This window comes from Dermacentor variabilis, chromosome 10, assembly GCF_050947875.1.
Source record: "Dermacentor variabilis isolate Ectoservices chromosome 10, ASM5094787v1, whole genome shotgun sequence".
Taxonomy (NCBI): Eukaryota; Metazoa; Arthropoda; class Arachnida; order Ixodida; family Ixodidae; genus Dermacentor; species Dermacentor variabilis.
The window spans coordinates 44,033,879-44,057,505 of NC_134577.1; the positions used below are offsets into that span (position 1 = coordinate 44,033,879).

Here is a 23,627-nt window from a genome sequence, read left to right on the forward strand (position 1 = left end):
TTGCAGACGACGCGTTCCTGCTCTTCATTTTCGAAAGATACTATGTATGAGAATGTTCAGTTTAATTTCACTCGTACGTGGTGTGTCGCTTCCAATGCGTCACGCCGCTGCAAGCATGGTCACAAACATGGGCATCGCTCCTCGTGTCTGCGGTGTTACGCTAATCTGCCGCGAATACTGCATGAATCACAGACGTACCATACTTTGCGTGCTCCAGGGCCGCGATGCACTCTTCCAGGCAATGGCGGGTCGGGTTTCCGGACCTCGAGTACTCGAATTGCTGCGACGTACAAGATAAAGCAAGAGGCATACTTAGCTTTTACAGAACTATAACCTACTGCTGAACAGCATTGCAAAGTTCCCAATCAGTTGCTGTTGGCTTTCGTAGACCGATTTCACTACGTTCAGCGCGCATGTGCAGCGGTCTTGCTGGCGCAATGATGACAGTAGCCTTCGCCACTTTCCCTAGGCTAAAAAATAACGTTGGGGGAAGGGGGAATTAGGGGGAAGTTTCGGGGTGCAGCAGCTCAACCCACTCAGTGGGGAGAAAACTATCTCCCCACCGTTTGATCTCGAGGCCTAAGCAGATTCGTCGCCGTACAAACATATATTAACCATTGCCCTCCAGCCCGCTAAAAACTGCTACTACCGGCGTGCTTTGGTGTAGCAGTCGCATAGTAAAACTCGTGAAATGGGTATTTCGGTCTCAAAAAGGGAAATCGTTTACAGGAGTATCTATAAACGTTGGACTAGTTGGCACACATTCTTGAAGGGTCCCTTCATCAGGCCCCGCCAGAAATACTTATTATACACTGTGAATTGAAAAGCGCCGCGTACAGGCAGAGTTATACGGGCAGAATTTTTAGAAATTGTGTTTAGTATAGTGGCCGATATAGAAGCAAATGAAATGTTCAAAGGCCGTTGCTCAAGGAGGCGAGCTGCCATCCACGCGGCAGGGGTAGTCTTTCTCGCTGCATCCGCCAGATCCCGCAAGCGATATCGGAACTGAGGGCCCACGTGACCTTAATTTCTCTATTACTAAAGCTATGGTCGCGATATAATATTAGTGCGTTAGGCGCTCTCGAGCACTAATCGATCACTTTGGCTTGACTAAATAGTTGCCTCTAGTGTCCCTTCAACTGCAGCTAGCACGTACGGACACCTCGGGCAACTGCACCGTGGATCAACGAGCGTACTTGAAATGTCCCGACCTCCTCTCATATTTCTGTGGTGTATCGTCCCTCACAAAAGGATGTCATGCAATTCCGTTGTGCAATGCCTATTACAATGCCTTTTAGATATTTTCTTCGTCTCTCGAGTTTTCTGGTGCTTTATATATATATATAATCTATCCAAAAAATTTTTAAAAGGCGGACATTACCAGCACGAGAAATCCACACACAGATTCGACTGAAGGAGTAATCACTAATTACTTTGTGGCGCATGTTGCAGTTTACGAATTGTAGCCTGTGAGTTTGCAAGACATTTCCGCTTCAATTGAATTTCGAGGATGAAATCTGTTTTCAGATATTTTCCAAAGTGTGGGACGAAATGCATGGGCGTTCCAGTTGCTTTTGGGCTTCCATGCCTAAAAGAGCTTTCTTTGAAAAACTTGTGTGGGGCAGTGTTTACATCGAGTTTGATGGCGCATATCTGGCGTTATTCTGGAAATTCATACGCCTTTCAAGCACGCTGGGTACCATTCCAAAATTGCAATATGTGCCGGAAAGTAATTATTTAAGTGAATTAGTGATCATTTTCTTCTGCAGTATGCGCTTTCAACAAATTCGAAGGCGCAAGAAATGTAGCGCAAGTAAATTTTCAATGGGCAGAACAATTCGGTGCGTGAAGCGGACGTGAAAGACACGAGGTCAGGACGCGCTTACACCCCTGGGGAGTTGTTCCGTAAAAGTCCCCCTATAGCGGACATGCCCATTTAATCTGTTGCTGAAGTGCTGACTGACTGCGACGCCTGGTTTGCCATGCGAGTGATGCTCGTCTCTCAGAATAACCCAGCTCAAGGACTATAGAATTACGTTCCACAGGCGGCTTCTAAAAATTCCATGAAACTTTAAGTTGATGAACAGTCCGTAGATGACATATGTTGCTGTGTGCTAAGGTATACTGTGTGTCTAAATATGCTATTGTTTAGTGCACGTCCCTTATACAGAGCGAGTCCAGAGACGAGTTTTGCCGCTGCTACACAAAGGCGCATGTTGCATGCCAAGTTAAAATGGTAGGTTTGCGCGAAATTACGAGTTTATAGTTGCGTCATCATTATCGCTGCCATTCTTGAGAAGCTCGCCCTTGCCTCGGAAGAAGGAAAAAAAAGAAAAACTGGACCCGCTCCTCAAGCTTGTTCCACGAACGAAAAGTCAGTTTAAAAAAAAGGGGGGGGGGGGAACGAATACGTTAGTTGAAGCAGGATCAACAGGAATGCTTGGTTCCTGCCGCGAAGCGCGCGGTCCTCTCTGAATTCGGCGTAATCTAGATAAGTGGACGATTATGTGATTACGACCCGGAAAAACCCCGGGCGATCGCATATGGCTGGAACGGTAGAAGCGAGAGAACCGATCGTCCCAAGCGAGGAAGCAAATCCTGTTGTGCCGGGCGTAATATATAGCTAGCTTTGCCCTTGCGTTTACTTGTGTCAGATATTACAAGGTTGCTCTGCCACGTTCCCTTTAGGCCTATTTCGAGCCCTTGCGTCTCAGCCGCGAAATGCATACGCTACGATTCTCGTTATGCGTGCATCTTGCTACCGAACGAGCAACGCCTAATTATTGCGCATGCGCTCAATTCGTGGCGCGATATACAATGGGCGGTCGGTTGCGTGTCGGGGGCGGGTTATGGCGCATTGTCCCGTGGACGGAACGGTCGCTTTTGCACGCGTGCGGGGGCTTCGTTGTTTCGTAAACACGACTGAATTAAAGGCTCTCTAATCCAGGGGAGTTATTCTGCAGGAGTCCACCTATAGCGGACACGTCCATTTCGTCTGCCGTTGCAGTTCCGATTGGCTGGGCTTGCACCGCACGTCCGCAGCAGCCAGGCGTCGCAGCCAGTCAGCACTTCAGCAACAGATTAAATGGGCATGTCCGCTATAGGTGGACTTTTACGGAACAACTCCCCAGGTGCGTAAGCGCGTCCTGAGCTCGTGTCTTGCACGTCCGCTTCACGCACCGAATTGTTCTGCCCATTGGAAATTTACTTGCGCTACATTTCTTGCGCCTTCGAATTTGTTGAAAGCGTATACTACAGTAGGACACGTTATAAGAATCTTCAACGAGACGTGTTACTTCAACGAGACGCAAAAAAAAAAAAAAACAAGACAGAAAACAGCACAGGCGCGCTCTTGTACGCGCCTTGGTTTTTTTTTTTTTTTTTTTTTAGTGCTCTATTCATTTTATTTCATCGCCCTCGGCGAGTTTTGTGAAGTTTGCAAAACGTAGACACCACGCGTGATCTCTCTGCAATGCATCAGAACAGCAACAACCGCCTGTTCGGCGTACTCGGAAATCGCGCATCGAGTCACTTGAAAAAAATGGGTGACCCCGCAAAAAAAGGAAGCGACCCCGCAACATGGCGTCACGTAAACGTAAACGCCCGAATGTCTGTCGTCCAGCTACTTTCGCTGAGACACTTGGTACATTGTATTCGAATCTGCAGCAAAGCTACAAATCATAAGTGCCTCAAAATATATGCGACAGCTTTTAAACACCATTATTCTCGTAAGTGCTTTTTTCCTCTTGATGCCCAGTCTTGGCGTGTACAATTGTACACACCGCGCCCAAAGTAGGGATGATTCGTAGGCTTTCTTCAGAGCCGGAAAAAAAGCGAAGCAGGTAAAATACGTACGTTGCGCAATACAACTTCACTTGGTGTTTCTAACATCTTTCCAAGCGCAATTTGTGCCCTAAAACGAAAATTTCGCATAATTGAACCTGATAAGCTGAACACACTTACATGGTCTCCCGATTTACTGTGAAGCCTGCCTCAGACTTAGAAGTAAGCTATTCGATGCAAAGTAATGTCCACGCTTAATAACAGTGGCGGACAATAGAATCTGCGCAATAATTCATCGCCAATACAAATAACGCATTGCCACATTCTGTTGCCGTTATTATACCGTTCCAGTAGCATATTTCAGCGCAGCTCCCCCCCCCCCAAAAAAAAAATTGAAAACAGGATAATTATTTTTTTTCGACGTAATTAGTGTTTTACACAGTTGCTCAGGGGAGGTCGAACTTGGTCAGATCGCGAGGCCGCCGTATCACTGAAAACTAAAGGAACATAATTAAGACCTAATGCCCGCTATACTAAATCCGCCCGCACTATATATATATATATATATATATATATATATATATATATATATATATATATATATATATATATATATATATATATGTCTGTGTGTGTGTGTGTGTGTGTGTGTGTGTGTGTGTGTGTGTGTGTGTGTGTGGACGAAATAGCAAGATGTGTTTGACTGGGAGGTAGGCCGGGTGTAACCACTGATATCTTGAAATGGATGAACGAGTTAAATCCCTGCACTCTGTTAAAATGAGACGTCAAGCGAGGGTAATATACAGAAGAGGGAAGCGTTGGAAAAGGACTCGTGCAAGTACGGCTAACGACCGGAATCGGCGGAAACTCAAATCGTACAAATCTGAGATGGAGAGAGAGAGAGAGAGTGAGTAAAACTGGAGAGTGGTAAAGAAATGTGGACGCCGACCACGAAGTAAGAGCTTTAAAAGAAAACAAGAGAGACGTTTCGTCTCCCGCACAGGAGTCGAAACGTCACTTCCGTTTTCGGTTAAAGTTTTGTTTCGTGGTCGGCTTCCCGCTTTTCTTTACCGTGATCATCGCCGACCAGACTAGTTTTCGTCAAACCTGGTTTCATTAAAATTGGAGAAAATTGAGGAGGTGGCATGTCGACCCACTTTCAACAATAATGCTCATAGGCGTTAAAACGAGTTTCAGCCGTTTCTACATAGCGTGGAATAGTAAGCGCCTGTCCGTTTGTCTGTCTCACTGTCCCGTCTAAAGTTTGTGCTTTTATTATTCCAAGAATGGACCAACTGGCCCAGCAACATATTCTGCCAAGGTTTTATATAGCCTTCAGTAAACTTATAAAAAACGCTGTTGTATTTCCGTAAGGGAAGCGCAGGGAAGGAGAAGTAATAAGCCAAGCTGAACTTGTGAATTACGTTTCTGCAATAGCAGAATGGCTGTTCTTCACATAAGAGGAGACTCCGTAAGCGAGAAAAGACTCGAAGACTAGACACGTGGCAACGCCGCCTTGATCTTCCCGCACCGGCGCGACCTGATTTCAGTGATTCTGAAAGCGTCTAATCGAGCCTAGCTTATTGTGTATCAGTAAAGAAAGGCGTACATTAAGCTTCTAAATGAACCAAATTATTTCTCAACAAGGAAGTTTGGACAACTTTTCCCGGGTCGTAATCTAACTAAATACGTGGAATTCCAGAGAAAAGACGGGGAATGCGGGAGATGGCAATTCAAGACGATGAGCAAAACGTGAACAAGGTGAATGCAGGAGCCAACGTTTCGACAAGTGGAAGAAGAAGACAAGTCCACTTGTCGAAACGTTGGCTCCTGCATTCACCTTGTTCACGTTTTGCTCATCGTAAATACGTGGAAGTACCTTGGAATCGGCAACGTCACACTGTCGTACCGGTGTGTAAGAAAAACTTTGCCGTTTATTTCCGCCAGTAATAAACATTTTGGCGAATTTCGGATAATGCCGTTTTGAAAGCATACATGACTAGACGAAACTGATTTAATGTCGCTAGTTTTTCTTTCTTCAAAAGGGAACTAACGAGAAACATTAAATGAGCAACTAGGTAGTAAAGTATTTTTAAAGGCCATTTTCGTTAAGACATAGTTACTAGCGCTAACAAGACTAACGGAAGAAAAAGTTGGGACAGGACAGAGCACTAGTTCCTTTTGTTCCGTTAGTCTTGTTAGCGCTAGTAACTATGTGTCTCAGCAAATGCATCAACACCAACTAGCCCAAATTTCTGCTCTATTTTCGTTAATTTCGCAGTTGCAGTTTAATCGTTATAGACACAATGGTCAAAGTTTCGATTTCTTTAATTTCGCGCACGTAACCCCGCTCCGTTACGTTAGTGTGACGTCACGGATTTCAAAGCTTTTTTTTGTATTTGGACCGTTGTGGCTTGGTAGAAATTCTTGAAAATTGTTAAGTTCGTTAAGTTCACTCTTTTGCTCTCTTTGGCTGTTGCCCGCCTTTCCCGCTAAAGAATGAGTTGTTCCCGAGCAGACGGCGCCAAAATTCATGACGTCATGGCGAACTAGTGCGGCAACTTGAAGGCGGCGTCGCCGTAGAGTTTCCTGCAGTATTCTATAAAGGGAATTCCGGCGCTGCAATCGTTGAGCCACCATAGGAATGATGGGAAGTGCATGGATTTGTCTGATCTTCGTGCTTGTGGATTCAGACGTTCTTGCGGATTCGTTTATTACGCTTTGTGTGCCTTCACTGTCGTAAATTTCAGAGCAATCTATACTTTTGTAAGTGCAGGAGACGTTGCGAACACGCGCAGTCGCTAGAACTGGCAACGATTCAGCTTGTCGAGGCGGCCAAATAGGAAGGCGCCAAGCGTCTCGAGGCGCTGGCGTGCGGGCTCAATTGTCCGCGATAAATGCAAATATGTCGCTTGTTGATGCATGCGTCCAAGGTGCAGACGTGTGTACCAGAGTGGGTTACAAGATTAGAAATCTTGCACGTGCCTACCTGTAGTCGGTAAACAGCTGACGGTTCTCGGTACTATCATCTTGTTATTCTGTTCTTCTGAGCTAGTAAACAGTGTCGAGCGAGGCAGTAAAGAAAAAAAAAAGCGTCCATGGTTTGAATATAGGGTGTCTATGCTAGAGGTCCTGTGTTCGAGTCCCGCCATCAGACAATTTCAATCATGTTTCCTTAATTATTTATTACGCAGCACATTGTTGAAAATGAGTTCACATGGTCACGAAGTCGATCGGAAGGACGAAGCTCGGGCAAATCCTATACTTCCCATAATCCCCACGCTGGATCAGCCGCTCCCGCTGCAGCTTCTGTAGACAATAGCACCAGAGTCCCCTCCAGTAATTATTGTATGAAACTCTACGGGCGTCGGCACCCAGTTCACTTTTCTGCGTTCTTTTTTTCTTTCTGGCTTCTATAAACCTCACATAAGAGCGTTCTTCTTGTATTTTATAGAAGGGTAATTTATTAACATATCAAAATGTTTCTCTTCAGTGTCCCTTTAAGGCGAAGACACGCGGTCAATGCCTTTCGACGTACAGGGGTGCGAATGTGGAAGGGGTCGGTCTTCGCCAGCGGAAGCGCTATCAGTGCCCGTATGCCGGCGCCGAGTTTCTCGGTTGGCACGTTTCCGTTCGATAAAGATGGCGCGCGCCGTCGCATGGTGTCATTGTGTGCGCAAGTGCTTTGTTCGGGTGGCCGATACGGAGGACCTGGAGCGGCGGCGCAGCCGTGTGTAGACCAAACACGCGGCGCCGCCGGTCACGTGATCACGCCGCCCGTTTGCGTTTGCCAAAGGAAAAAACCGCGCAGTGCGTCGACGCGAAAGGGCAGCGAGCGGGCTCAGAAGAAGAGTTCGACGGCTCGATACACTTTCAGAACACCCCCCCCCCTCCCCCTCCGAAGTACACTTTACAAAAAAGTTTACACCCTTTGAGTCGTATCTTGCCACACAACGATAATCGTCATCTGTCTTGTCCGCATTTCCTTAACGTTGCCATCCCAAGTACTTCCAAGTCACGAACGGCATGCGCGTTATCAGCATCACATAGCATTGCCGACAGGAAAGCAGAAAGGAAATGCAAGCAAGGCAGATGACGATTATTGTTGTGTGGCAAGACTCAAAGGGTGTAAACTTTCTTTAGAGTGTGTGTACTGGTAAAGGAGTGAATATGCTCGCAAGGAGAGTCCGACCGATCGATACACACCCTAGGAGCGAAGAGAGTGCTAAAAACGCTTCCTGCGCTAGCGTGACTGCTTCGCATGGCAATATCACAGCTTATCTTTTTTTTTAAATTAAATTTTAGTGTTTTACGGTGCAAAAGCACGATCTGATCATGAGGCACGCCGTTTCGGGGCACTACGGATTAGTTTGGCTACATCGCCTCCCGAAGTCCGTGGGGGTAGCGGCACTGAAATATTTCTAGCTCTGCTATTGTTGAAACAATTTGGAAAACTAGCCGCAGAACGTACGCTCCGTAGAGAGGGCACGCAAGAACTTCTAGCATATAACCATAATTTGCCATGTGGCCTGGTGAGGGGCCCTTTAAGAAATCACCCGAGACTGCCGCGGACTAATTAAGCATGCGTTAAAGTAAGAAATGCGCGCAGGATTTATTATCGCTGTTCTCTTGCGACAACATTATGCGCACTATTCAAGAGTGGCAGAGTATTACTCTACATTTCAAGTCTAAATACTTCTCTACGTAGCATGACTGGAAAAACTGGGTCGAGTAAACGCATTTCATAGAATACGCTCGCGTTTAAATTAGTGTGTGGGCATATTTGCAAGGTTTTAGAAGCTGCGACGCGCGCTTCTCGAACGCACAGGATGAGAATTAAAATAAACGAAATCTTTATTTCGACATTTTTAACACGTTTTTATACGAAAAAAAAAACTAAAATCGCAGTCAATATAAACAATCACGTTTGCCGCCAATATGGGAAAAAGATTGTTTTCATAGTATGCTGGCGATATGTAGCATAAATGCGTTGCGAGTGTGATATATAGCTTTTCCACTATATACATAGCGTGTTAGCAAGTAAGAATATTGTGAAGCATTTTAATTTGAAACGCCATATCTGGCCACGCTATGACGACGTAGACATGACACAGACCAAATTCGCTGACGTCGTGTAACGCGGTGACGTTGCTCGTAAAAAAAAAAAAGAAAAATAACAGTAGTAATAAAGTGCTGCGCTTGTCCTCGGGCTTCGCTCGCGTGGGGCCGGCAGCTGCAGCCAAATAGGTCACGAAGCTTCTGGCGAAAAAAAAAAAGCGATTCAGAACAAACTGTCACCGACATCAGCGAGTGCGGCGACGTGTAAAGTCCGCGGTGGTATAGACGATTTTACGTTCGGTTAACCGGCGCCCCATTTTGGGCTGTTACACAAAGAATTTATATGTTTTATAAGAAGTAAAGCGACCTAACATGGTCACGAAACGCTGAACGCATTTGTATAACTGTTTTCATGCTTGCGAATCGACTGTATACTAACGTACGCCTCGTCTTTAGAGAGAGAAAACAGCAGCGTTAGCAGCCCAAGATGGCGGCACCTAAACGCTTCCGCAAAATAATCTATAGAGCACGTGGTGAAGTCCCTACTCGGATGGCGGGGCATTTGAAAATACTAGGGGTGTGCGAATAGCGATCTTTTTAGACCGAAACGAAAAGTGCCAGAAGCGAGCTGAAGCTAATATTGAGTAATTTTTCGGATAATGAACGTACCGTTAATCGCAATGTTCACGTCGAAGTATTCTCAAAGTGAGCAAGTTTCTGTCATTACATAGTACGGTGAAGCGCGTTGTTTACTAAAAACACAAATTGAGCATTACGGGGAGAACAAGTAGTAGAGAATGCGAATGATTGCTGCGTAAGTGTACAGCTGCCTAAGCGACGTAGCCTGCTCTACTGCGCAAAGTCCCACGTTTTATGTCTACACTGTGGCCGAGGGGGTGGAAATTTATCTACATTTACTCCACTTTTATGTTTTAATTGAATGCAGTTGAGGCTTTGAAATTCGAAAAAAAAAAATTATCCGCATTTACGAATAGTGACCAAATCGAATAGGATACTGTTCGACACATTATTCGAAAATTTCGAATATTCGCACACCCTTAGAAAATACAGCTCTAAAGGCAGGCCACCAAAACAAATTACGCGCCTTTGAGAACAAAGGGATGTCACTTTTGATTGTAACGGGTATGACGTCACATTATTTTTGTTCCGCCGGAAGTGTTTCCTTGTCACGCGATGACGCTAAGCCGTATGAATCTTAGCCGCATTACATCATCATCGCTAGAGTATCGAGCATATACTGTAACTCCTATTAAATCTGTGGTAACCCTATGGTCCACCGATTAACCGCCATGTTTTGAACTTTTCTACGGAAGCTTCGAAGCTTCGCTACCTTGTATGTTTACCTTGCTGCAGCCGCAAAATTCGCAATGAACTGAGTAAGCATATGTATTGTGACCTCACAATGATGCATCCGCTTACTGGGTACCGTCAGCGCAACACTACGTATGCTAACTGTCTGGGCAGCGCATTCAATGAACTTGCAAGAAACGCATTAACTAATTCGTCAGAACGTTGAGCGCATCGTTGCCTTTTAACGTTGCGCGAAATCCGTAGATTTATGCACCTTGGCACGGGGTGTGTGTGCTGCGGTTTGCTCATTTGCTTATCGTGGGCGGTGTACGCTGAACCAATAGCGCACGCGTCTACGTCTCTGTATTCGCACGTGCGCGCGCGTGCTAGCCGCATGTCTGATGATGTCACGCATTATTGAATGGCGTACCACTTCGCCGAAGCATTACATTGAAGCAGCCATTGAACAGTTGCATGCCTGGTTGCGCGCGTCTCGTGTGCGCTCGTTGGTTGATACCACCGAGCACACCAGGAAGTCATGCTACAGGAAGTCATGCATCTGCATGGCTTCCTATAGATGATACGTATGTCGAAGTCTGCTGTTCCTTGTAAATTGAGAGGGCTGGCGCACATCGCGTTCCCGCGTTTTCGTTTTTTTTTTTTTTTGCTTCCCAGTGAACCGGTTAAAACAAGGACGCTTTTGCTTCACGGCTTACTACACTCCCCTGTTGTTTGCCGGACTGCGTGGGTCGTGTCAGTCAGAGGGGCCACGTTGGTCACTTCACCTCGACGACTGCGACGTGCTATGGCTTTCTGTCGTGCCGTATGCAATCTATGCACACAGAGCACAACCAGCATGCACTCTGCTCCGTATCGACGTGAGTGCTCGACTCACTCATTCTATATACATGCTCGCATACTCAATCGCTCGCTCAGTCTGTAGTTATGCAAATCTCGCTTATACGCTTGCTCAGTTTTACTCTACTCGCCGACTTGGGCGCTCACCGAATTGCTTTGCTTACGTAATTAGTACTCCAACTCGTTAATTTATTAACCACCCAGCAGCGAGCTCACTCAGATGCGTAACTCAGTCGTTCATACGCTTATGCCCACCCGCCGTGGTTGCTTAGTGGCCTTGGCGTTGCGCTTCTGAGCACGACGAGTCAGACCGCGAGATCAAATCCCAGCCCCGGCGGCCGCATTTTGATGGATGAGGGGGGGAGGGGGGGGCATGAAAAAAAAAAAAGGAAAGAAAACGTTGGCGTACCTTGCGTTTGGTGCACGTTAAAGAAATGGTCCAACTCAATCCGGAGACCACCCCCCTAATAGCGTGCCTCATAATCGGATCGTGGTTCTTGGCACGTAAAACCCTCGAATGCAATTTTTTTTTTTAATACGCTTATGCGCCCGACTGTTAACTTCATCATTACTCATCCGTGCCCCACACGAAATTGCCGTAAGGTCTTCGTATATATACGTAGGATTCTGTTTCAGTCCGGCAGCGGTATATATGTACAGCAAACACTTTTGCCTGCTTCTCATCGAGGGGTCGACAACACCGCGTCCCGACGCAATTGTGCAACCACTCCGGTGTTATCGGGCTGTAACGAGCCCGACCACCCGGTGTTTATATAATAAAGCAAGTGCTTCGGTCCTGTCGGCTGGCCGCGCGTGTTTATATATATATGGTGACCAAATTATCCGCGCTACTCTTTACGGCGGCGCAGTCTGAACACCTTCGTTCACCAGCAGCATGGTCGACACACGCCGTCGCACGAGCCGGTGTGTAACGCTCTGCGAGATGACCTCTAAAGTCAGTGGTGTTGACCTTCGTTAATATATTGTCACCGAGGAATTCAGTACAATCAACCCAACCTCGCAATAGAAAAAAAAAACAACAGTGTAGTTCACGTAACCTCTGCGATTCTGCACTCCAGAGCACAGTTGGTGATATGATAAAAGGCACTTGTAGGTTTCTACAAAAGTTAGAGGGAACTGTTAATACGGCCGCAGACTGAGACGTACTACGATTGTACAGCTACAATGGCAATCTACGCAATCTAATATTTGTTATTGTGACTTCAAACGTTATGTAGTGACACAAAAGAATTGACGGCACCCGTGAATATTTCGTACTAGCGAAGTACGCAATCTTCATATGTATTTTCACCATATTTAGATCACTAGCTTCTTCCTCGTTATAAATAAATAAATAAGTAAATAAATAAATAAATCACTCTATAACCTTAAATTCCACAATGCGAATACTACAATAATGGTGAATAATATACGCACTGATGAATAATGTTGATTAGAAAAAAATAAAAACGAGGACGCCTAAGCGCCCTTCTAAGTTGTGAATATGAAAGCATTAATGTCAAGTTGAACGCCGCTGAAAGCGGTCCTTCGACTTACGAACAAGCGAACGCGTTGAGACACTTGACCAAAGGCAGGTGCACTTCTATCCGTGACATCATGCTACCTTGCCCTACTGCCACAGAATCTAATGGGGATGCTCCCGAGTCAGCCGCGGTGATTTTGACGTCACCGGTTAAGTAACGCCGGTCTTGGCAAGGGAAATTTCGGTCCAAGTAGCATGATGTCATAAAGCACAGTGCACATGCCCGCCATCTAATAATAATAATATTTGGGGTTTTACGTGCCAAAACCACTTTCTGATTATGAGGCACGCCGTAGTGGAGGACTCCGGAAATTTTGACCACCTGGGGTTCTTTAACGTGCACCTAAATCTAAGCACACGGGTGTTTCCCATTTCGCCCCCATCGAAATGCGGCCGCCGTGGCCGGGATTCGATCCCGCGACCTCGTGCTCAGCAGTCCAACACCATAGCCACTGAGCAACCACGGCGGGTATGCCCGCCATCTAGGAGGCGCTGGTTTAGCCCAACGGGTAAGACACTGGTTCTGAGCGTGCTATGTGCTCTCTCTCTCTCTCCCCATCTTTCAGCCCCCCCCCAATCCCGCTCCCATGTGTAGGGTAGCAAACAGGTTGAGCTAAACTGGTTAACCTCCCTGCCTTTCCTTCTCCACTCTTTCCTTCCTTCCTGAGCGTGGGGTCGTAGGCTCGGAACTCACTACCGCGAACGTGTTTTTTTCCTTTCGAATTTCCTTTTGTTTATATACACTCATTTTTTCATATCGATTGCCCAGGCGAAATCAGAACACAGGCACGAGTTTGCGCGGACAAGGAACGCGCGGATAACACAGGCTTGCCAGGGTGGCGTGGCGTCGCGGCGATGCCTTCTAGAGTAGCGCCTTGTCCTGTCGTCTTTCTTGTGTCCGTTGTTTTGCGCTAAACAAAGTAATTATGGATGCCTTCTTCCCTCACGCAACACCCCTGGCTCCCTTTCGGCCGCTCTGCTCCGTCGAGGCGCGCACGTGGCGTGGCCTCGCAGCCAATGGGAATTTAGGCGCCGTTTCGCTGCTACAGACGCCGGCTTTTTTCGCTCAATGGGCCGAGTATATTGGCATCAGTTTCTGAAGATGTCGTTTGGCACGCGATGGCGGCGATATCGTAAAGGATGCCGATTTATTAGAGACAACCTGCTGCCACCTGTTGGAAACGCGGCACACGTGTTGGGCGTCTCGTTGGAACGATACGTGCTGTGCGTTTGGTCGGATGGCAGCGGATTATGCCGTCTTATCCGCGAGGCGTACATATAAGCGCCAGGACTAAACTTCTACGTTGCGAAAACTGAGCACGTTATCACAGCCCGTTGACGTATGTGTTTACGAAAGCGCTGCTCGTCTGCGGAAAGCCTGCTCAATGTTACCCCCCCCCCCCCTTTCTTTTTTCAAAGCCCCCACCTTTAAGTGCCGCGACGATTTCGCAGACTGCGTAAATAGCCCGCATGGCGCGCGTATGGGGAAACCTTACATTATCTTGGTCTTTCTTGTTTCTTTCTTTTTTTAATTCTTTATTTGGCCAAATTACAGCTCAGGCGAGTGCGAGCTGCAGCATAGTGTTTTGCAGCCGGTCATTACAGAGATGAACGGGAGACGGCATCCTGCAACGAAAGGCGTGGTGCACTTATGTGCGCAGTTCTTTCGCCCGCATGGTCCGATCTATGGATGTGAATGGCGGCGGCACGCAAACCACTTGTCCGGCAGAGTGAACAGGCGAAGGTCTTCTCGATCAAAAAGAAATGGTCGTGGCTTCGCCTTTCAAAGCAGCAGGCGCTGCTATGGGGACGTTTTCCTTTTCCTTTTCCTTCGCTACGAAAGCTGGAATCAATGCATTGTACCGAATCAATAATGTTAGGCGTTGACGTCACCGGCGCCACAGTTTGGGAGCGAAACAAAACGAACGTTTGGCCCTCATTCTTGCTGTTTCTTGTCCCCTAACTATCTCGATTTCTTTAATGCGATGTGTTATTGTACAGGAAACTCGCCGTCCTTCGTTCTTATATTGATGTAAAATAAAATATGGGCGGGGGGGGCGAGGAGGAGGGGACAAACTCGGAGGCAGTGTATTATCGAAGGCAACAGTGGGATGATCCTGATTTCATTGCATGATGCGTGTCTTCCGGAGGGTTTCAATGAAGTTTGTAACGCCGGCCGATACCGCCAGAGGCAACGTACTGTCAAAGGAGTCGGCGGGCCGATCTTGATAACGCTGTCGCGTTGTGCGGTCGATTGTTTAGCTGTAATCGCACGGATCTGTGAGTGCTTTTGTTTTCCGTATAACAAAAGACGGACAAACTTGAAGATACACTCGCACCCCTTGTCTGCCTTTTCTTTAACGATGATAAACACGAAGGTAATAAATTACAGCGCTCGATGCTTGCCCTGTCTATATACTTTATGCGTTCCGTGCCACGTTTACGCGCTTTCTTGCACTATTCGTTTGCAACGCGTCTCGCCAACTATGCCGAGGTTCTGCGCGCCTTTAATCATAGTCTCTCAGTGGAAAAGCGATCATCCAATAGTCGACCTATACATTAGGAACAGCCTCACGTTGACGCAGCTGCTAGAGCTCGTTTAGTTTTAAAGAGGCGGTCGCCAGACTGGATGGCGACAGGCTTTCGCCTTCGAAGCAGGTTACAAATGTGGTCCCGTCGTGACAGCTCCCCGCTAAGATGGCGCTCCGGTCGACTTCACTCCATCAAGGAAAAAGAAAAAGAAAGAGCTATATGCACGCGAATGCGTAAGCGATTGTCGTGTGTTAACGCTCGTGCGCGTGCTGTTTGAGCGCCGAGAAGCTTAACAGGGTTGAACGTGGAGCCATGGAGACTTGCTCACTAATAGTATATGTATAGCTTTCGTCAATTGGGTCTATTCGTCGCCGCGGCGCTGCCGTTTCCGTCGTAACTATCTGCGCGAGCGCGCGATTGACGTCAGCGTGCAGTTTGCGCACGGTCCTGCTCCGTACAGTGACGAAATCGTCGCAGAATGACGTCGACTCTGAATGACGTCACGCCGCTTCTCACGCGGCGCCGTGGACTACTTTACAGCGACAGCGTGCGAGCATCTTCGAGTGGCTCGGGTCGTTGTCCGCGGCCGTGGCGGCGTCTGTCATTACACGTTGCAAAATCTTGCACAGATGATTTTCTTACGAAGTGGCGGTAAAGAGTAACATTAAATGAGCATACATCGCTTGATAACTTCGCTTCTGCAATAACGAAACGGCTACTGTTACACAGTAAGAGCCGTCTCGGTATAGTGGGTATATATATATATATATATATATATATATATATATATATATATATATATATATATATATTAGCCCGAGAGCGGGCGAGACTGCTTTACACTTCCCTCGCCACTGATTGATTTAACACAGATTTAACAGGGCTGTAATCGTACAAGACACGTGGGGTTTAATCACACTAAACTCGAGTATGCTTCACACTATTAAAAATAAATAAACAGGTGGTGTAGTAGCTACTTAGTTGTCAAGTTATTTACTGCATTGGTACAAATGAAGTTGGTAACGGTTGAGTTAGTAAAGTTACCGGCTAAACAAGGTAGTCGCTGTTAGTAATGGGCCTATGCTACCAATTCCAAACGCAGCTATAGCGCCACAGGGTACAATGTTTCTGGCCTATATAAAGCATGTATAGGGCCAGCTCTGGCGTATTCGAGAGCGAGTCCGATACATGCGTTATGCAGGCTAGAAACGCTGTACCCGCGTTGGTTCTAACTGCGTTCTTACAACGACTTCTTATTTTTTTCATTTCTTTTAAAGAGTGTTGGTGTGCTGTGTGTCGCATTTCACACTAGGATCGAGTGCGATTACTCCAACCGGGCCGCCGTTGTTTACACCGGGCGGTCGTGGGATGACCCTGTATATCATTTCGCCTCTTGTAGCAGCTGTGCGCAGAGGATAACATGGACGGAGACGTTTTATCGCGACGTGTTATCGTGACCGTTGACGTGTTAGCGAGCCGTTGACCGTCCGCGACAGCGCGTCGCTATAGGCCCTTGCCCTGTGGCGTGCCATTCAGTTCAAGCGATCTCATTCCGACCACGGGCTTTCAAGTAGCGAAACTTGCAGATCGAATCGAACACCAATATTCGATATTCTTTTGTAGTTTCTGAACACGATGAAATACGAAGTTAGAGTACATATTGGAAGGAAAGGCTGATGTATTTACGTTATTTCATGCATGTGTATACAATGCCGTTCACAATTGGATGTTTGGTAAATTGATGGTATTTTGTCTACGTGTGATAAACAGCGGATTTGAGCACTCGCTGTTAGTGTGCCCGACATTCAACGGTTGTCGCGACGTGCTGCTAAGCAGATTCCAACGGCAAGTTAATCTTGCTCGAACTGCGCTAAATCATATCTCGTTTCCAAAAAGGCCGTGCTTTAAATTCGATATGAGGCTCACAAAGCTGTGCTAGAATTCTTGTCAACCACGGGCCTAACACTCGTCTGCCATGCTCGTACTTTGCGTGACTGTGACGAGTTTTGGTGTTCCATCCCCCTCCCCCCTTTTTTTTTCCATTTTTCATCTCCTTCTCTTTTCCTTTTCCCTCTCCTCTTCAAGCGGGTGGCCGTAGTGTACCTTTTAGGAGACAATTGCTAGCCCACTTTTATTTCTCTATTTGTGGTGTTCGTATACGTTTACATGATTGATAACAATAGTAATGAAGTGCTGCGTCATGACAATGACGGTAATGAACGAAACAGCATGTCGCCAACGTGTGTTCGCTGAAGCAAATAAGTATGGTGCCACGGCATGCCGCACGTCGTTTTAAAATGATGCAAACAGTTGGCTAAATGTACTTTCGATCACGGTAGAACGTCGTCGTCGCTTGGAGCTTCCTTCTATTCCGCAAAGCGCATATTTCGCAAACGACAGCGTCGGCTTCACTAGACGACGTAATGTCGCGTGACGTGGATGACCGCTGGCAGATATTTTGTAGGCGTTGGCTGTGTCGAGACGCTCGCCAGCACTGCGGGCTCGCGGCTTGTAGAATTAACCCGAGCGGGCGAATATTTGAAATTTCGAATACTAATCGAACGGTCTCTCCTATTCGATTCGAGAATTCACTATTCGAAATTGTCTAATGTTACTTTTCCTGTTCAAGGGATGAAACAGCTATTGAAGTACGAGAAAATGAAAACTGCAGGAACAATCGAGGATGTTTTGTCAGCGTACGCGAATAGCCGGAGTGGACGAACGACCGCACGCTTCCCTGGCCGAGTCTGACCATTGACGAGCGAGAGATCGGGATAACAAACGTTTTGCTTGCCGAGTCTGACCATCGACCGACCAACCACGAAAACATCCGAAAGATCCAAAACGCTATTTCGCTTTAAAACCTGTGAAAATATGTGAACACGGTTTTGGATAAGTGCTGGAGAAGAGCCGCGGTTGTTGCGCAGAGGCCCAACCTATTGAGCGTACACATGAAGCCGAAAATTCAACGATTTCAGTTCGTACAGTAAGCTGCCGACTCTAGCTAAGCTCATCGCTGTTAACGCACCTGTCCCCCACTCCGGACGCGCCCTTTCAATCGGAATCGTTCCGTCATCGAGAACCACATGCGTCGCCCCGTCTTTTTGTCTTGAGTAGGATTGACGCGGTCGAGCATGCTTTGCTTACGTTGTAAAGTTACCAGGATGCCTTATAAGGCCGTTCGTTGGTGCCGCGAGAAGAGAGAGCGAGAGGGAGAAAAACGTTCGTCGCACTATCATGCCACCATCTGCGCTCGTTCGCGTTTATGCTCACAGCAGGTATATGTACAAGTGTTTCCGTTGTGCGAGTCATTCTTTTAGTTATTGGAAAAAGTCATACCGTATTTCCCCAGAGCGGACAGTATGGGCAATAATATGCTACAATAAGAAAAACAGCAAGAAAGAAGACACTAAATTTATTTCCTATTTTATGCAGCACACGTGTTTCAGGATTTGTACGTCTGAAGCATCTAGTGATGTTTATAACACACGCGCGCAGCGTAAGAGCTCGAACTCGACCTCGGTGGCTCTCTGACGTTCGGCTGTCGAGCACGAGGTCACGGGTTCGGTGACCGGCCACGGCGCCGGTATATATCAACGGGGGCGAAAAAAAATAAAGGCTGAGAGAGGGGGGCGAGACGCCTTATGTCCACACTTACACTTAGGTCAAAGAACTCCATGCGTCGAAATTGTTTCGGCGCTTCAACTACGGAGTCACTCCACGGCGACCTCCATAAAATCTGATTTTGATTCGAGCGCTTAAGAGCTCGCACGCAAGATACCGTTGTTTCTGCATTTCTCCTCGCGATTTCCGTACGGGTATACTGCGGGATTTTGGGACGGTTTCCCAACTATTCGCTGGATGCGTGCTGAAGGCAGTGATTCGGTTTTAGACTGAACAGTTCGTACGCTTCTGGAACTGCAGAGATTATTCGTATCTGGAGCGCGAGCTTTGAATGCCAGGAAACGTCTATGCCTAAAGGCAACAGGCGACGTTTCCTTGAAAATCCCGGGCCATTTGCCCGTGACCTCAAATAATGTGGCAGTGTCTCATTGATAGAAAAAAAAAGCAAAATTAAATTGCATTAGAAAATTAACCAAGGGTACGCCTGGGAACTCTTCTACATACCGCACGCATCCCGAACACGTGAAAGTATAAAAAAAAATGTGTGACGTCACAAATGAAGTCATCGTACCGAGGTTTAGACGTGAAATTAAAGATATATTTTGGTCGCGTCGTGTACTTGGTTTCCACGGTGATGGATGTGGCGAATTCTAGTATTCCACGCGGCGCTGCTCATTGACAACTTGCTGCTGCAATATCACTAATTCACTTTCGCAGCCGCTCGAACAAAGCGCACAAAGCAGTTTTACCGCTCCCCGAGCAGAGCATATATACAAATGAATAAGTTTTCGTAGAACAAAAGAAAAAGAAGAAAACAAAAACAAGAAAAAAGAAAAAAATAAGTATGAATATACATGTCTGTGCACTCTGAGTTCGTCTGCAACTCTACTTCTTTTTCTATTGCGTTTGTTTGCTTGCTTTCTTTTCGTCGCTGCTGATAATTTAAAGCTTATAGGGGTAATTTGCATGCCGTGCATACGTTGTTTATTTTCATATCGCATGCCTATCTCCGTGGTACTCTCTCTCTCTCTGACTATCTCTCTTTTTGCACTATAATGGAAGGACTGATGCTCTTCGATGCCGTGAAGACATCAGTGAAACAAAAGCAGCTCGTCACCTCAACACGGTCGCACTATATAAAGGGGCAGTTGACATTCCCTAACTAGTTCCTCACATTCCTAACCGGAATGTTGGGAACTAGTAAAGCCTTGCGCGCGACGGAAGGCAGCTTGCTTCCTCCGCGCTTTCCTCCGGCTCACCGTCGCACGTTTTCACTGGCACGTACCATACGGCGCGCGCCGACGATTTTGTCGCCCTTGGACTTTAACGGGACCTTACGGCGACGCCGACGGCAGAAATGCGCCTGGAGTATCCGTATAATTTCTATCGCAATAATAAAAAAAAAGATTTGGAATTTGACGAGTTAGAACCACGATATCCGATTATGAGGCACGCCGTAGTGGGGGAGTCAGGGTTGATTTTGAGTGAGTGAGGCTTTTTAACGTGCACCTAAATCTAAAAACATGCGAGCGTTTCTTGCATTTCGCTCCCGCATCGAAGTGCGGCCGCCGCGGCCGGGATCGAACCCACAACATTGAGCTCAGCGGCGCAACGCCATAGCCACTAAAGTATGCCGCGGCGGACGAATCGCTGGATAGCGTGTCGGGATGAATTCATTTGTGTATCGCTGCGCATACTAAGACGCATAAAAAAGAATAAGGTTCGTGCGGCTTCATAAATGAACGTAAAACCCGTTGTACCCTATTTCTATATCATTAGCATTCATGCCCACAGGGTTTGTAAAGCCCCGTCTGATAGCATCAGTGGCGAAACGGCGTCGTGTTGAAACACGCGAAATGTGTGGTGTCGCATGCCAACGGGTTATCTAGACAATATGTTTCATGCGAACTGTTTCTTACTCAAACTACTAAAGGGGAACTGGGGAGCTGCAATCGTTTAGCTAGCACGTGAATTACGGGTAGTAGATGCGTTATTTGCCTTCCTGGTCTAAAGCGCCTATAGTTTTCTGCAGCAAGGAGCTAGATAAGGCTGTGCACGTACATTGCGTGTTGTTGAATATTGAACGCACTGTGTTTAATACGACTAGCTTGCAAAGAAACAGTGTTGGTTGAAGCCGCAAGGACGATGTGAGTAGGCACATCTACGTTCTAACCATTATTGTCATGCTTGCAGCTCCGGTAGATACTATAACGCCAGAAAATTCTAAGTTTTCGCTGTAAACGTTGCGGTTCGAATGGCCCTGTCTGAGCACAGGTGGCAAAGTGGTGCCTTTACAAGGAACACTGTCGCGAAGTCTGTATACTGCCATACGCAACGAGTAATCTCGATAGTGCTTCGTGTACAGTGCACATCAACTGCGATAAGCGAGCCCTGATCAATGCAGCTGTGTTCGCTTTCTGCCAAGGCGAGTCGCCGTCGTTTTATCACTGCCGCTCCGGCGAGTCGGTTGACGGCCCTCGGAAGTCCGTCTATAGATCATTTTTTTTTTAAACAGCGCGCGCCACCAGGGGCGCGTTCCCGTATAGGAACACGTGGCAGGCTCTCACGCCGTGATGCGGGCGGAGACACGCGGTACGTTCGTTACCTGACACGGCAGTAGAAGCCTTCGCTTTTACCCGCTCCTCGTGCGTCAGCTGTAGCGCGGTTCCGCCTTTCCATTCTGGGCGCGCGGCTATTATTCGCCTCGGCAGATTGCCACACTCGCAAGAAGAAGAAAATGAGTAGAGAAGAACGAAAATCAGGAACGCGGCGCTTTGCATACATCAGCGCTCGCTGTGGCGTGAAGCAGACGACACGCAGCTGCTTCGAACGTAAGCAAAAGTTAGGGACTGCGTGGAACTAGACAAACCTTATGTTCAAGCTATCATTGCTTGCATGCTTCGAAAGTGCGCGCGCGTGCGTGTGTGTGGAGGGGGGGGGGGGTCTTTTTTTCTTCGTCTCTGAGCCCTTGCAGTTCGATCGAAGGGTCAGTGTTGCCTGGTGCCTAAATGTAGTTTAAGGACGTGTCATACATAAATGAACTTCTGCATTCAAGCAACATTACTTTTCACGCATAACTTGGACAAAGATAAGGGACGTGAAACATTTTGGGCCGACACATCTTTAAGAAGCGGTGGTCTGCATAGCTTTCATATCTAAGCTGGACAGACATCTTTCTGGCGTCAGTCTGCAGGCATTTATTGGTAATCCGAATTATCACGAGTTTTGAATCACTACTCCCTCTAAGAAGCGTGACACGTGCGTTAGTGTACGTGGAACAGACAGCTGTACTCACGAACGGTTCTGCCGGCGCTCGCTGCTTGAACGTCGTAGCCAGCGAGATTGGTGGCACCACGGCGCGCGAAGTCCATTGATCTGGTTCCTGTCCGGCATGGATGGCGTTGGTGTCGAAATGCAGCTTGGCGTAGTCGAGCCGGTGGTCATTCAATGCGTTGTTGCTACCCATGTTGTCTGTCTGTCGTCTGCTTCTTCTTCCTTCTCTGTCAATATATCGTATACGTTCGTGAGCAGACGACACGCGCCGGTGTTGATCGTCTGCTGGAGGGCCCGCTACCTCTACTGCTGCTGTCGCTGCTTTGCCGGCTCGCCGTCTTCTGTGGAGCTTGTTTGACTCCCGAAGCGCCAGCAAGCCCCCAGCGGATGCTAGGAAAAAAAGGCTCAATCAAACAACGAGCAAAAAAATGTTGCCAGGAGAGGAGAAGCTCGCCTCACGCGTGCGTATGACCGGGGAGGAAGAAAGTGCATGGCGCGCCATCGGAACACCGCGTGTTAACGCACTCACAAGAGACGCGTCGGCGCCCTCTCCATTGATTTCCCTTTCCGTTTTCCTTCCCTCGCGTGTTGTCTGCAGTTCGTCGGGATATCATCTGCAAGTTCTGCTTCGCCTGGCGCCATTAAACATCCGAAGACATCATTAGCGATTTTACGTACGAAAGCGTTGTATTTTTACAATTAAGAAACGTCGCTTAATAATTCGCCTTCCACACTTAAGCATTAATTTCCCTTTCACACCAGCGGCCACATTCGCGAATCTTCTTTATTCGTAAAAGCTGTTTGCCATTGGCTGGGCGCCTTCGCTAGTAGTGCATCGCGATTGGCTGCGCATGCTCTTACGAACATATTTAGCGTAAGAAGCTTTTTGTTTGTGTTATAAATACTCTTGCTGCTGATGTATCTGCCCGGTTCCTTCCATTTGTACTGAGTTGTGGTCCCAGCCAAGTTCGTGTAGTGACTTTCTGACAACAGCCCTCGGCATCCGGGATGTTGGTGAACAGGTGCACGCAGTACAAAAGAGAAAAATAGAAAAAGCAGACAGAGAAAATGGGCAATTATTAACAATGGTAAGAAAAATATAGTGGAGCTAAAGCTAACAAGCTTATACAAAGGCTGGTTAGCTTTCAGAACGTTGATATATAGCATCGTCGAACATTCAATGTTATAATAGTCATTTTAGTTCGCGATAAATCGTCTGCGACAAAGAGAACGCATGTATGTTATGTAAAGTAGCATTCTCGTCTGTCGCCAAATAGAATTTGTGAATGTGGCTCCAATTTTTGCGCGTCTTCTGCCAGATATGTTTGCGGGTCGTCTGCTCACATCGTGCATCCTTTGTATTGCGATATTCCTTTTTTTTTATGTGTGTGTGAAAAAAGTGACAGCATCCAACAGCTATACCTGTGAGGCTGCAATAATAAACGCAGACCAATTCGCGTTCTCTGTTATACTTCTAGGAAAGTGAAAGGAAATTCATTCTTCCTATTTTTGTATTCAGACAAACTACGTGGAAAACCACCGCTTCATGTTTACGAAATCGAACACGTGCTCAATCGAAAAAATCTCATATGACACATGTTCAACGACCTCATATGATGGTACGAGAACACATGCAAAACATATG

The 23,627-nt window shown here is 47.0% G+C and overlaps 1 protein-coding gene across 1 annotated transcript in view; it reads right to left on the reverse strand.

The window, feature by feature from the left end:
• Window positions 1–22,346, reverse strand: part of Cth (Cystathionine gamma-lyase) — a 32,059-nt gene extending 9,713 nt beyond the window's left edge. The window contains exons 1-2 of the mRNA XM_075672551.1: window positions 22,005–22,346; window positions 199–280 (exon numbers count right to left, since the gene is read on the reverse strand). Of these exons, the coding sequence (XP_075528666.1) occupies window positions 199–280; window positions 22,005–22,175 (253 nt within the window). The 5' untranslated portion in view covers window positions 22,176–22,346. The remainder of the gene's footprint in view (window positions 1–198; window positions 281–22,004) is intronic.
• Between the last annotated feature and the right edge of the window lie 1,281 nt (window positions 22,347–23,627).